General features: G+C 38.7%; 1 protein-coding gene across 1 annotated transcript in view; it reads right to left on the bottom strand.

Moving 5' to 3' along the window:
- The window catches only part of LOC136366725 (transcription initiation factor TFIID subunit 4-like), a 150,959-nt gene that overhangs the window by 92,616 nt on the left and 45,547 nt on the right, over positions 1-12,796 (bottom strand). The window contains exon 10 of the mRNA XM_066328001.1: positions 12,154-12,323. Coding sequence (XP_066184098.1) covers positions 12,154-12,323 — 170 coding nt within the window. The remainder of the gene's footprint in view (positions 1-12,153; positions 12,324-12,796) is intronic.

Raw genomic sequence — 12,796 nt, forward strand, 5'->3', positions numbered from 1 at the left:
CTTCAATAATTTATAGTATAAGAGGACTGACAGGATTGAGATCAAAGATAAAAAATTATTTGTAAAACATCAGGTCTGACTGTGATTATTGATGTGATAAATTATTGAGTGCCTGTATAAAATCTCTTTACGTTTACACTCAAAACAAAAAAACCTTGAAGAACTGGCTTTAAGCAGTTACACAGCTCATATTTAGGGCTTGAGTTGTCCTTCAAGAGCAGCACTGTGAGGGTGCATAATTAATGTCTATATGCCCTAACCACAGGTCAGAAATGCAGAAAGCACTCACTCGTATAACCTCAACACCAGGAGCAACCTCATGAACCTTAAATTCTGTGCATGAAATATTGGTCCAAGATCCAACTGGATGCAGTCCTGTTAGGTCCAGACCCCTTCTGCCATTACAGCTGGCTTGCACACCACAAAATAGAAAGCAAAGTCCATCTCCCTCCAATCTGAGACATTATTTAAGTTTCTGTTAATTTTATTCAACACCATCAGATCTAGGAAAATGCAGCAAAGAAGCATCTGGTCAGATCTACCCACCTCCCTCCTACCCACATCACAGAAAGTGTTGGGCTGTGCCCTGGACTGTATCTACAATTGAGGCTCAAGCCCCCTTCCTGTGCTATCCCCAAAGAACCACCAGAGTTTTGTGCCTCAGTCCCCCTGCAAGCTCCCCCATCAGGAAAGGCAGTGTACTGGAAACACTACCACTTCAATTCCTGCAGCCTTCCAAACTATTCAATTCTCTAATAAAGAATTCTATTCCTTCATTTCACCAGCATGAAGGAAATTTTATAGTGCTGCTGTAGATGTAGCAGTGAAACATTTAAACCACTTTAATCTCTGTACAATTACATGTAATTAAATACAACATGATTGGTAAGTAGACACTGTTCAAGAGTTACAATATATAGGAATTTCTGGAAATTACAAAAAACTGGAGTGGAGCAGTTCACCTCCTGAAACTAGATAAGCAATAGTTGTATAAGACTCAGCTTGTGTGATCTCTACAGAAAGCAGGCCATGAAAGCAACTGGAACTGTGTCTGATACTGTGTATTAATAATTCTAAACTGAGCAGCCCCATTCAAGTATCAGGCTGACTAAATATGAAAGGGAAAGGACTCTACTGTACTAAGGGGCCTTGACACCCTGAGAAGCACCAACAGCAACTACTGAACTCACTTCTCCCCACCTCATCAGCACAGGATCAGTCTCTCACAGTGCAGTGTCCTCAGCCCACAAAGTCACCCAGCAGTACTGCACTCCTACAGCTATCAAGGGGAAAACACAACCCTAAATATTAAGCTAGAGAATGAGGGATGGAACACAAGAAAGGAAAAAATTAAGGAGGTTGTTCAGGTTCAGAATACCCTGGGGTTGTGTTGGGGGGGCTACCCATGCTCCAGACAGACTTTCAGTACTAAAAACTGAAGGCAGAGCTTGTTAAACAGTATTAAGGCAAACAACTCCTGGTTCTGATAATTAAAATCAGAGATTTCTAGGGGTGCAAGATAACCCAGTGATCCCAGGCAAAGGAAACAGTAAGATAATTTTAGCTGCAATCTTCTGGTTTCAGTCCTTTCAATAAAAGCTTGAATTTAAGTCTGACTAACTAAATGCATAAATAATTTAATCAGTGTTGACTTGCTGTAGGGTTAAGCTGCTCTGCTGCTAGAAGACAGGATGAGGAAAGGGGAAGCTACAAAAAACAGTTTTACAAAACTTTAGTTTTACAAAACTTGGCTCCCTTGACAAGAACAGCCAGCCCAAGCGAAGTGGCTGGAGCAGGCACCTCCTACAGGAGGAACCTGTAACCAGGAGCGTGTTCAGCAAAGCCCCGGGCTGGGGAGTGTTTCCTGCCAAACCAGAGACTCCCTGCCAAGTGCTTGGAGTTTTGGTGCACGGCTCCCTGCAGCAGGTACAAACCAGCACCCCTCTGTGAGGGGCAGATGGCCAAGATACAACCCACAGCTGACACAGGAAAGGTTGTGCAAACCAGTCTCTGACACTGTTCAACACTTCCAGTGCACCTTCCTGGGGAACAACCACTTGGTTAGAGAGAATGACTGGCAATGGCTGTGTACAGAACAATGGAAAGCCCTGCACTCCTTACTGCAGTGAGCTTGGTCAGAAAAGAACACTCCTCCTCTCACAGCTTAAGAACTAATTCATGAGTTGACTTCTGGACAAACTGGACAACCTCCTTGAGAGCTCCCAATCTGCTAGGAGCAGGGTTTGTCCTACACTTCTCCAGGACTACCCACCTTGGCCTGATTGCCCAGGATGCATATTGAGAAACTGAGAAACTGCTCAAACATCAGTGATTTTTAAAAAAAAAAAATCCAAATTTGCAGATTAAAATCCTCAAAATACATACCACGTTCAAGACACAGTAGGGAAAAAACCATAACCAGCCATGTAACATAGCCTAAAAGAATAAAAATGCTGAATAAAATGCTACATTATTTTTAATATTGTCTTCTCCTGCCCCCTCCAAAGAAAACGCCAACCAAACTATTTTAGCAAAGTATGATTCAACTGAGAGTTTAACCTCTGTACTGTGAATGCACAAGCACAAAACCACTCAAAGTATGTTTCAGGCACTGCAGTGGACCGAACTTTTTCAGTATAAACTATACTATAATAAATACTTACGTATTTATATACTTATGTATTATATTAAGTAAACCTACACTGGGTAGCAGAGTCCATCATCCTTTCTCTAACAGTAGTACTAAGAGATGCTGCTAGAAGATTATTAAACAGTGTGTAGTGCTCACTGTGCACCAAAATGATGCCTTGGTCTGTCCTAAGTTAGAGCATCCTATCTGTCTATTAGGTCAGGATGGAATGTTTTTTCCATTAATTTTGCCATTAATTTTTTGAATCTGCAGCACTGTAATACAAAGAGTTCCACCAGTTAATTACACACCTGGCAAAGCAACGTTTTGTTTATTTTGAACTTTTACTTTCTAACTTTACACTTTATTCTTGTCAAAGGAAAACAAGCAAAAAAGCTCCACTCTAGAGGGTCATATTGGTGCAATTATTTTAACACAACAGAGCCAGGGAAATAGTTGCATCAAGGCAAAAGCTGTGTGTAACCCTGGCCCCATCCTATTTTCTGTGCTGATTCAAAGCTTTTATATGCAAGTCCATAGGACAAAAAAAATTCATCAAGCACAGAAAGAATTTCTCAAGAATCTTACTTAACCTACCTATACAACTCGTGCTTTTTGATGGAAGTCACATAAGATTGACCAGCAAAAAGCCTCCACTTCTCTAAAGTCTCTACCAGTGGGTAAGCCTGGGAACTCACGTATAATTCACGCTTTTTGGCAAAAAGAAAAACTACTCTGAGAAGAGATCTGTGCTAAGGTATATATAACCAGACAATCCAGTTTCCACAATTCTGTCTCTAAGCTAGATAATTAAACAGCTGAAAGGCAGCTATTAATCATCCATAAAGAGTCTTTTTTTATTACCTTTAGTGGTTTGTCTCTAACAGAACCCAGCTAGTCCCCAAACAGCATTCTGCACAGGTTTGTGGAGGCCTGGAAAATGGAAGGAGCTGCCACAAAGCAGAGAAGCATATACACATAAACAGTGCATCCAGGAGCAGAGAACACTTGGCATTCCAACAGCAAGGAAGGCTTGCAGCTTGACCAGAGAGGACAGAAAGAATGTCAACCCTGAAGGAACATAAGGCACTACAATTAATTGTTTCCCTGCTCTCTCCTGTAACTACACTGTGTATCACCTAACTTCTTCTTTCAGAAGAAATCAAAATCTGAATATGTTAAGCAAAGACAACATCCTCAAGTTTGATGTTTAATTCCTCCTCTTTAAATAATACAACTTCAAGATTATTTTTGTGCCATTTGATGTGTGTATTCTAAAAGAGGAGTGGGTGCTGAAGTTATTAAAAGGAGGCACTGAAGGACAAAGTCTTTGAGAACTACAGCTTCACATCCTACCCTATAATCCCAGTAATCTGTGCTGCAGCAATTGAACAGTGTGAGGAAAATACTAAAGACAGAGGAGGGGATGAGAACTGAAACAGGGGCAGGTCTCAACGAGTCAAATAAGAACACACAGATTACAGTTATATGAACTTTTCTTCTTCATCTTGGTTTTCCCAAAACAAAAAATACAGCATAATAAGCATGTCCAAAGACATTCAGGAATATTCAAGAAACAGCACGGAGTGACTGTAGAGGACTAGAAAATACGTTCCCCATTTTTATGAATAATAGTAAATGCCTCAATGCACTTTTGTACTTGGCTACTCACTAGAGAGTCAAATCAAAAGAGATTTTTACAGGGAGCAGACCAGAAAGAACTAATATGACAATGACACCAACAGGAATCCCTAAGAAAACAACAGAGAAGTTGTTAGTCAGGAATTTATCTCTTTTCATGCAGAGTAGACAAATGTGTTTCTTGAGCTAAACTCAAAACAGTAAGCAAGACAGGACCTCAGACTTAAACACCATAAATACATGATTATGACAGGACACCAGGTAAGACAGAGATGGAGCAGACTCCTGTAAGAATGTCAGATGACAAACAGATGCCAGCATCCAATAGCATAGTCCTCACAAAGAACAGAACACACTCTCCATCACATCCACAGGATTCAATGGAATACCAAGTATAAGAACTTCCCTATGTGGTTCTGGTCTTTTAAAGCAAATTGTGTGAACTATACAGACATTTTGAAATTTTTTTTCCCCTGAGAAAAATCTCTGCCATCTTTCTGGCACCACAATCAGAACAGGTATCACAGTTGTCACCACAAGTCTGATGCAGATGTGAGGCTTCATCTAAGGAGGCAGGATGGGCATGCCACACAGGGAGGATATGCACAAAATCCAGGAAATTCAAAGGATACCAGAAAGGTAGAACAAAGACCATAACCTGAATTTCAAAATGTCAGCACCTTCATCTGTATATGCCCAGGATTAGAATTAAAGCTGCCAAGATCAGGACACCATGTCACATTCATTAATACCAAATAGAGCATCACCAGATCCACCACTGCAAAATTTAACCAGGTCAGATACGACCACTTAATATTGTCAAAATAGCTTTGGCTTAAGATCATTTATATAAAGTTGCACTTCTATACTACTGTGCAAGAACAGATGGTGATACCTCATCTGGCACAACTACTTCCTTGAAAACAAACACCCTTTGGTTAGCAGCAGAATGTCTTCGTACCAGTTCAATATTTGCCTCTGACTTATGTAACACAAGGGACTACAAAACTGGTTAAACCACAGATTAACCCTCTCTGCTTTACAACCACTGGAAAAAAGTGACAGATTGTCAATGAGTTACAGTAAATTCTGGACCTGTGTGCAGTAAACTCAGCAACGTGAAGGAGGCCGACAAACACAATTCAAACTCATGGGAGAAGGAAAGATTAAAGGAAGTTTACGAAGTTTCTCAGTAATTTTAAGAAATGAAAACACTACAACCTTAGTATGAGCAGCAGGATTGCCAAATAAACATAATGAACAATCATTCCAACATATTTTAAAAAATATTACCTTTTACTTTTTCCCCCTTAAACGATCCTTGAAGATGCTGCTCCCTGATCAATGACTTCCTCCTCCACAAAGATGTTCCAACATGTGTTGAGCGCTGGGGACATTAGCACCACCTCTAGAGCATGGAGTTTGCCTACAGGGATAATGTAAGTCAGCTTTATTGCAATATTGAATGGTTCTCTAAGGTTTTCTTTTTATTGTTCTTATTTTACATCCACGGACTTTATAAATGAATCTGGTAGAGAATGCATCTCCACAGAATGATGATCTTATTTTTACTCCCTTTTGCAGAGACCTGGAAATTTAAGCTATTCAGTTCCCAGATGCAAACTTATTCTGAGGCTGGGTAACATATTTTGGTGGGCCCTGAAGGCCAGAACTGCCTTCCAGAAATAGCAAGACCTTTTAAAGATGGTGCTTCCACTACATTCACAGAACAGAATGAAAAACGGATGAAAACAGAATTATTATGGTGAAACAAAACTTGAGTTCTCTAAATATTTCTGAGACCAAGTAGTATGGTCATGCTCTCTGTTCATCTGGAGTAAAACCTTTGAAAATGATGCCTGAAGAAACAGCATCATTTTCTTCATAAATAATCATAGTTTAAGCAGAGCTAAATTAATCATATTTATTTTGAGAAATTACTGCTTGGTGAAATAACATCAGTTCTGACACCTAAAGTTGGTACTGCTAAAAAGCATAACTCAGATTCTGTAGTGTTGCAGAGCCAATAAGATGAATAAAAAGAAAACCTTGGAAATACACAAAAAATATTGAACAGAAGCTGCCCTACCTTTCACAGAAAGGCAGACTCCAAGCTCTCAGGTGGTACTGAAGTTACCATTCCAACACATGTTGGGACATCTTGTAAAACAGGAAGTCTAATCATGGACCTATTAAAGAAAGAACAACAACAGGGTTTAACATGCTGCTGAAGTGCTTACTGGTTATGTTTATTTGGCAACACTGCTGCTGATACTAAGATGGGAATGTATTCCCACCTTTTTTGAAAAGGAAATGAAAAACGTAAATAAAATATAATTGTCTTACAATATTGCAACATTGGCAATTGATTCGGTTGGAATATAATACCAAATTCTCTAATGAACATGTACAATAAACTCAAATCTCAGCCTAAGAAACAACTATCACAACTATGGACACTGGTTAGGAAAACTGGGAGCAGTACACATCTTCTCATCTAAATACAATGTCTAGCAAATTGTTTTATGTTAATGAAAAAAGTCCAAGTTACAGAACTGTTTCAGATGTCAGAATGTAGATACATCTCAACACCTGCCACATCTCTGCAGTGGCCAACTGAAGTTCTGAAGTTTACAGAAACTAGAGGAAGTCCATGGTTTTGGCAGGCACAGTAACTTGAAATATGGATTATACAATACCCAACATGACTTTTTTTGTTCCCTGAGAAAAAGCAGGTAGAATCCAGAGAACTCCACTGTAGGAACAGTTCCAGCAGACTGAGCATGTCCTTAGGACAGTGCATGACTTCAATCTGCCACACTTATGAACAGGTAAGTGTTAGAGCAACCCCCAAACACAACCAAGAGTTACATCCACAGGATGGAAAAGATTATATTCAAACAAATACTTCAGTTTGAAGAAAAATCAACTTATGGACAAAAAGTTAAAAGTCAGCAGTGAAAACAACTAAGTCACATCGACAAAAAGTGCAGTGAAAATAAAAAATCATCTTCACAGGCAATCAGAGAGCTCAGAATTTCAGAACACACAACCACTGTAAGTGAAGCAGCTGTAAAAGCCCTCTAAAGTAATGCAGCCAGAGAAATAACTACACTTTTATGTTAGAGCTGCTCTGTATATGAAGAGCAGCCATCAATGGGACAGTTTCATCTCATTCAAACACAAACACAAATGTTGACAAACAAACGCAGAAAAGGAGGATGACACAAAGACTTACTGAACTAATAACAAATGCCTTAAATAGAGGCTGAAATCACCTGGCCTGGTTCCATGAAGGGTACCTCTACGGGTTTTAACATGGTTTAGCAATATAAAATGCCCTCTAGAGCACACAAATCCTTTATTTAGAATATACACATATGCACACAACTGCTGCCACTGTGATGCCACACAGCAGATTCAACACACTCCAGAATACAGAATACAGAAAGCACAGATAAGCTATTTCTCTATGCTTCAACATGCAGTTTCATAGCAGACACATAGTTTCATAGCAGTTCAAGTGTGGCTGAACAAAGAAAGAATCAAGGCAGAGCAATAATCAATATTTCATCAGACAGAATTAAAAACATATTTTACATGTAAAATAACAAGGTAAATCTATAAATTATGTTGAGCCTAACCATACAACTGTTATATTGACAGAAACAGTGGCTCAATTCTAACCAGCCAAGCTTCTCTGAAGCTGCTTTAAGGAAGACTGTAGGCCTTATAACTACTGAACTAGGACAAACTCGATTCATCAGCACATTTTCCAGCTTTACAATAACTGGCAGGCACCACTACGTGTGTTCTAGGCTCAAATTTATTTATATGAAGCAAGAGAATCCAGAACTATGTTTGTGGTGGGGAATATTGCAGATGTATGCTATGTCAGGGTCACAGACTTTTTCCAAAGGATAGATCACAATGCTAGGTAACACACAAATACACCATTTTGCCAAACCATGCTAGAGACAATTGGATTTATTAATGCACATGTAAAAAACTGAATGAATGTGAAATAAAAACTTCATGGTTGATTCTCCAAAAAGTTTCTATCATATGTATTTAAGTTAAAATAATTTGAAAGATACAAGATGAACAGTATTCAAAATGTATAATGTGGCCAAACCAGCCCCATATTTCTTAGAATGCCACATCTGCTCTATTCAGCCAGTGCTCTGTAACAATAAAACTGAAGTAGAAAAATGGAGTGAAGAATTTTTCTTCAAAGTGAAGAGAGAAAGGAACCATCTAGTTCAAATAATACAATATGCCAAACTCCTGCTTAAATATTATTGAATTATGACAGCTAATTTATGGTTGTCACATTTTAGGGAGAGTTAATAAAAGCAAAATGGCATCATCTGGTTGTAGAAGAAATCAGAACTAGAAGTTGTGGGAATTAATAAGCTGCTGCAGATTCTAAGCCTGTGAAGGTATCATGCTCTGTTTCTCACAAATATAAAGCAAAGTTTTTTGGAACCCCCAGTGAAGGCTTGAGAGACCACCAAGTTCTCAGAAAAGTCCATGAGATAGATGTTTTCTTTTTCCAAGGATTTAGTTATCATGGTGTTATAAAAAGGTTTTATGCCATCCTTCGCTGTGTCCTGCTTCCTTTCACTAATATTTAATATAAAATGCAGTGCAGCCTCGTTCTTATCTGCACACAGAAACCATGCTGTAATCAAGGAATTAAAGCCAAGGAGTCTCTATTTTCACAAGATGGTTATGAACTACAGAAAACTGTCACACACAGAAACTTGCTTTACTAAATGTTGCCTCATTCAGTAAACAGCAACAACTCACAATGTCAAAAACTAGCTTCTAAAACCTAACACAGCACTCTTAACCAGCAAGAAGCAACTTACTAATGAACAAAAGTGAAACAACTACAAATTATTAGGGTTATTTTTCTTGTTCTGTTCCCACAAAACCATGTGGAAAAGCTAGGATTTTCAGCATTATTTATTTGTGAGGGTCTAATCAGCTTGCTTGCCCTCTGAAGAAACTACTCATTCTACTAACAAAGTTAAAGACCTAGAAAGTGTCAGGACTTAGTACGCACATACATGATGAATATCAACCTCTGCCTCTCAACTTCCCAAAAGGAGACACAAAAGCCTTACAACCCTTTGTATATGTTTCATTGTGCTGTGCTGTCATGTAGAAAGATCAGGGTTTAAAGTTTTATGATTCCAAGTGGAATAACAAAAGAAATACATTATATGCTGAGAAATACTCACTCTTGATTTTGCATGAAAGAAGAATTTGAAACAGTCACAGCCTTGCCTTCCTACATGAACAAATGGCAATGATTACCAGCCCAAAATGACTAGATACAAAATTGGATAAGGAAGCATGTGGGAAGGGGATGAATATCTTTGCATGAATTACCTTTCAGTTACTTCTTCCATTTAGATGGATCAATATTAGTCCCTTAGATTTAAAATAAACTTTGGATTATAACACTGCCAAGCTCAAGTAGAGATAAGAACACACAATATATTAAGAAACCTCTTTCACTATGACTTTGAGGCATCTGGCTGGTGGTTACTGCCAAAGTCTGAAGAGCATCTGCTCTCACTTTAGCAGTTTATATTCCAACTCTGGTGAATGGAAGCACAATCTCTGAAACAGCCTTTGGGGAACACTACTGAGTGGCTCGACAGAGCTCTTACTCAGAAAAGAGAGGAGGAGATTAATATTACAGAAAACTTAAAAGATTTAGCTTCTGAGAAAGGAGACAAGAGCAGTTTCCTAATACTGTACACACCACAAATCTCTCTTTTACTGAAACATTAAAAACCTGCCCTAAAACTGAAGTGATTAAATATGAATAGACCTAAAGGTAGAAAATACCATCTGTTTAAGTCATATTCAGGCAAAAGTAAGAAGAACCAATGCATCTTATCTCATTGTCAACAGGCATCATGAAAACAGAAGAATGAGGACTCACATAACAGACTTTTTCCTAATGTGCTCGAGAAGGTCACAGGCGCTTTGCTTAGTCCTGGAGTTGTCACAGCAACATATGGCAATACTGAGTCTTGTTGTGAACTTACAATGTCATTATTTTAAGTGCCCAGTAGCACAAATTACTAAATTTGTGTGTGGTCCTAAGCAAACAACAAATCTGGCCACACACAGTGAAAACCCAGCTTCTGAAACTTCAAAATCAGCTGAAGGAATTCTCTCCTCAAGAGTCATAGATCCCAGATAGTAGCCACTTCTGAACTCCACAGCCACTTTCAAAACTATAAAAGGCTTCATGTAAAACCAAAATAAAACCACTCTGAAAGTGGCTGCAGGAGATCACTAGGAGTGGTGGCTCTTCTGGATTCACTGCTTTTGAGAAGTAAATCCCTGCAGCTGCTCTTAAAATCTTTGAAAGTTTCATTTCAATTATCAAAGCTAATAAAGCTTCAAAAACAGCCATAGGGATTTGTTCCTCAGAGGAGCAAACCCCAAAAGGCAGTGATGAATAGTGTGATGGGTTCTGTGGCTCTAAAAGTATGTACAGATTCCTGTAAGTCCTGCACTTGTAATTACAGCTCCATGTTGTGCAGCAATTCTTACAGCCAGACAGCCCATTAAGGCTTCTGTGGCAAATTCATTACTGATTTCTCATGCTTTTTAACAGTTCTATGTCTGTTGCCTTTTCCTTTTCTTACACCTGTATCAACTGTCATGTGAGCATCCCTCCCAAGAGTTTCTCAGGCCCATCTCATGGAGACCTTGCTGGCTGCAGTCTCAGGTGGTGCTCAGCCAGTCCCAAAAGGCAGGATGTGCTTCCCCAGCCGTCATCACATCCTCACAGGGAGCTGCCTACAGCCTGCAAAACCCCTCCTTTCTCTGGAGGGGAACTGAAAATGGCATTTTGTAAAGTACAAGAGTGAAGTCTGACAAAAATTCAATGAAGAACTTGCCTGCAACTGCAATATAAAAAGGCTCCCGTTAATTCAATGAACATAAACACAAGTAACATTTCAGAAGCAACCACATGACTTCAAAAAACCTAACTGTGCTGATTTGCAACACGATTTTACCTTATCTTTAAAACTCTGAGAACTAGATCCCTAAAAATTTGTGATGTAGGCATAGGTCTGAAAGAGATAAAATTTACACCCCTAAATAATTGGAGCTTAGTATGTTAAGACACAGATGGCACTGAAAACTCTGCCAAAACTATGCTGAAAAATATACATTTAAGCACAGAATATATAGTGTATATTAATAAAATCTGTCATATAAAATACATTCTGTTTTATAGAACCATATTTCCTAACCCTAAAACATCAGTGATTTTCAACAAGTATTCTACTGAAGTTTTTAACTTTCATTTTCAAATGGCAGAATAAATAAACACACTTTTTTGCCACAATAAATAAACACAGGTTTTTGAAAACATGCCATAAGAAAATCACTATGAACTTAAAGAGATGCAGGTGTTAAGAACTGAATAACTGGTTTGTATGGAGAAAGAAAATCTTGACAGGAAACTTAAGCATTCTGTTAAATGTTATTCACAGGTGTCCTCTGTGACCTGTACTACTTACTCTGCCTCCCTGTTTCAATCTTCTCGTGTGTAAAACATGAAGGAGGATTGTGAGAAATAATTAATGTTTGCAAAGAGCTTTGAGATCTTTGGATATAAAAAAACATGGGGAAAGCATGAAGTTTAAAAGTACCAGCACACTATTTTACTTCCAACTTCACGTAAGTTACTTTTATCACAAAAACCTTGAAAGTTTAGAAATACAAAATGATGTAATCAAGTGCTTAAAAAAAAAACATCTTAAGTGCTAAGCATATTGTGCTCCTCAGAACCTCATCACTCTGCAGGAAACACTCCCAGAAGGAAAGGATGTGCTTCTCACCCGTTTCAAGTATGCGTTTATGGAGAGGTATAGCAGCAAGGAAGGGTTCATCTTTACAGGACTGGATCTGGGTTCCAACCAAGTCAGAGTTGGTGGCCATAATTCGGGCACTTTCTTCATTGAGATTAACCCCAGCCATAGAGGTAACATCATTGATGTCATCATCATCTCTACAACAAAAAAACAGAAAGCCAAATAAAACCAAATTCTGCATGTAATATAGTCATTTTTTGCATCATCTGCTTCTCCAGAAGTTATCATCACGCCACATGCCAACGTGTGGGCCAACTGAGACACAACCCCTCACGCCTCCATTTTCACAGAGTATCTTCAGAAACAACCATGTATTTCTCTGACAGGAGAATATGTCTGGTAACAGGAGGGTGACAGAGGTGTCTTCATCTGAGTGAAGTGCTATCAATGATACCAGGCTGATCAGGAAACTAAAGGCAATGATTGTCACTAACAAATGAACACTGAGCTTTTCTCTTTATAAAGAAAACTAGGCATAAAATGGTAAAATATATAACAGAAATCAAAAGCAAAACCATGAATTTTTTAATCCTGCACCAGTTCACAAGTTCCTTCTAAACAGGCATCAAAGCATTTTCTGCAACAGTCAGGGAAGATTCTTTGACCATGC

This window comes from Sylvia atricapilla, chromosome 12 (genome assembly GCF_009819655.1).
Source record: "Sylvia atricapilla isolate bSylAtr1 chromosome 12, bSylAtr1.pri, whole genome shotgun sequence".
Taxonomy (NCBI): domain Eukaryota; kingdom Metazoa; phylum Chordata; class Aves; order Passeriformes; family Sylviidae; genus Sylvia; species Sylvia atricapilla.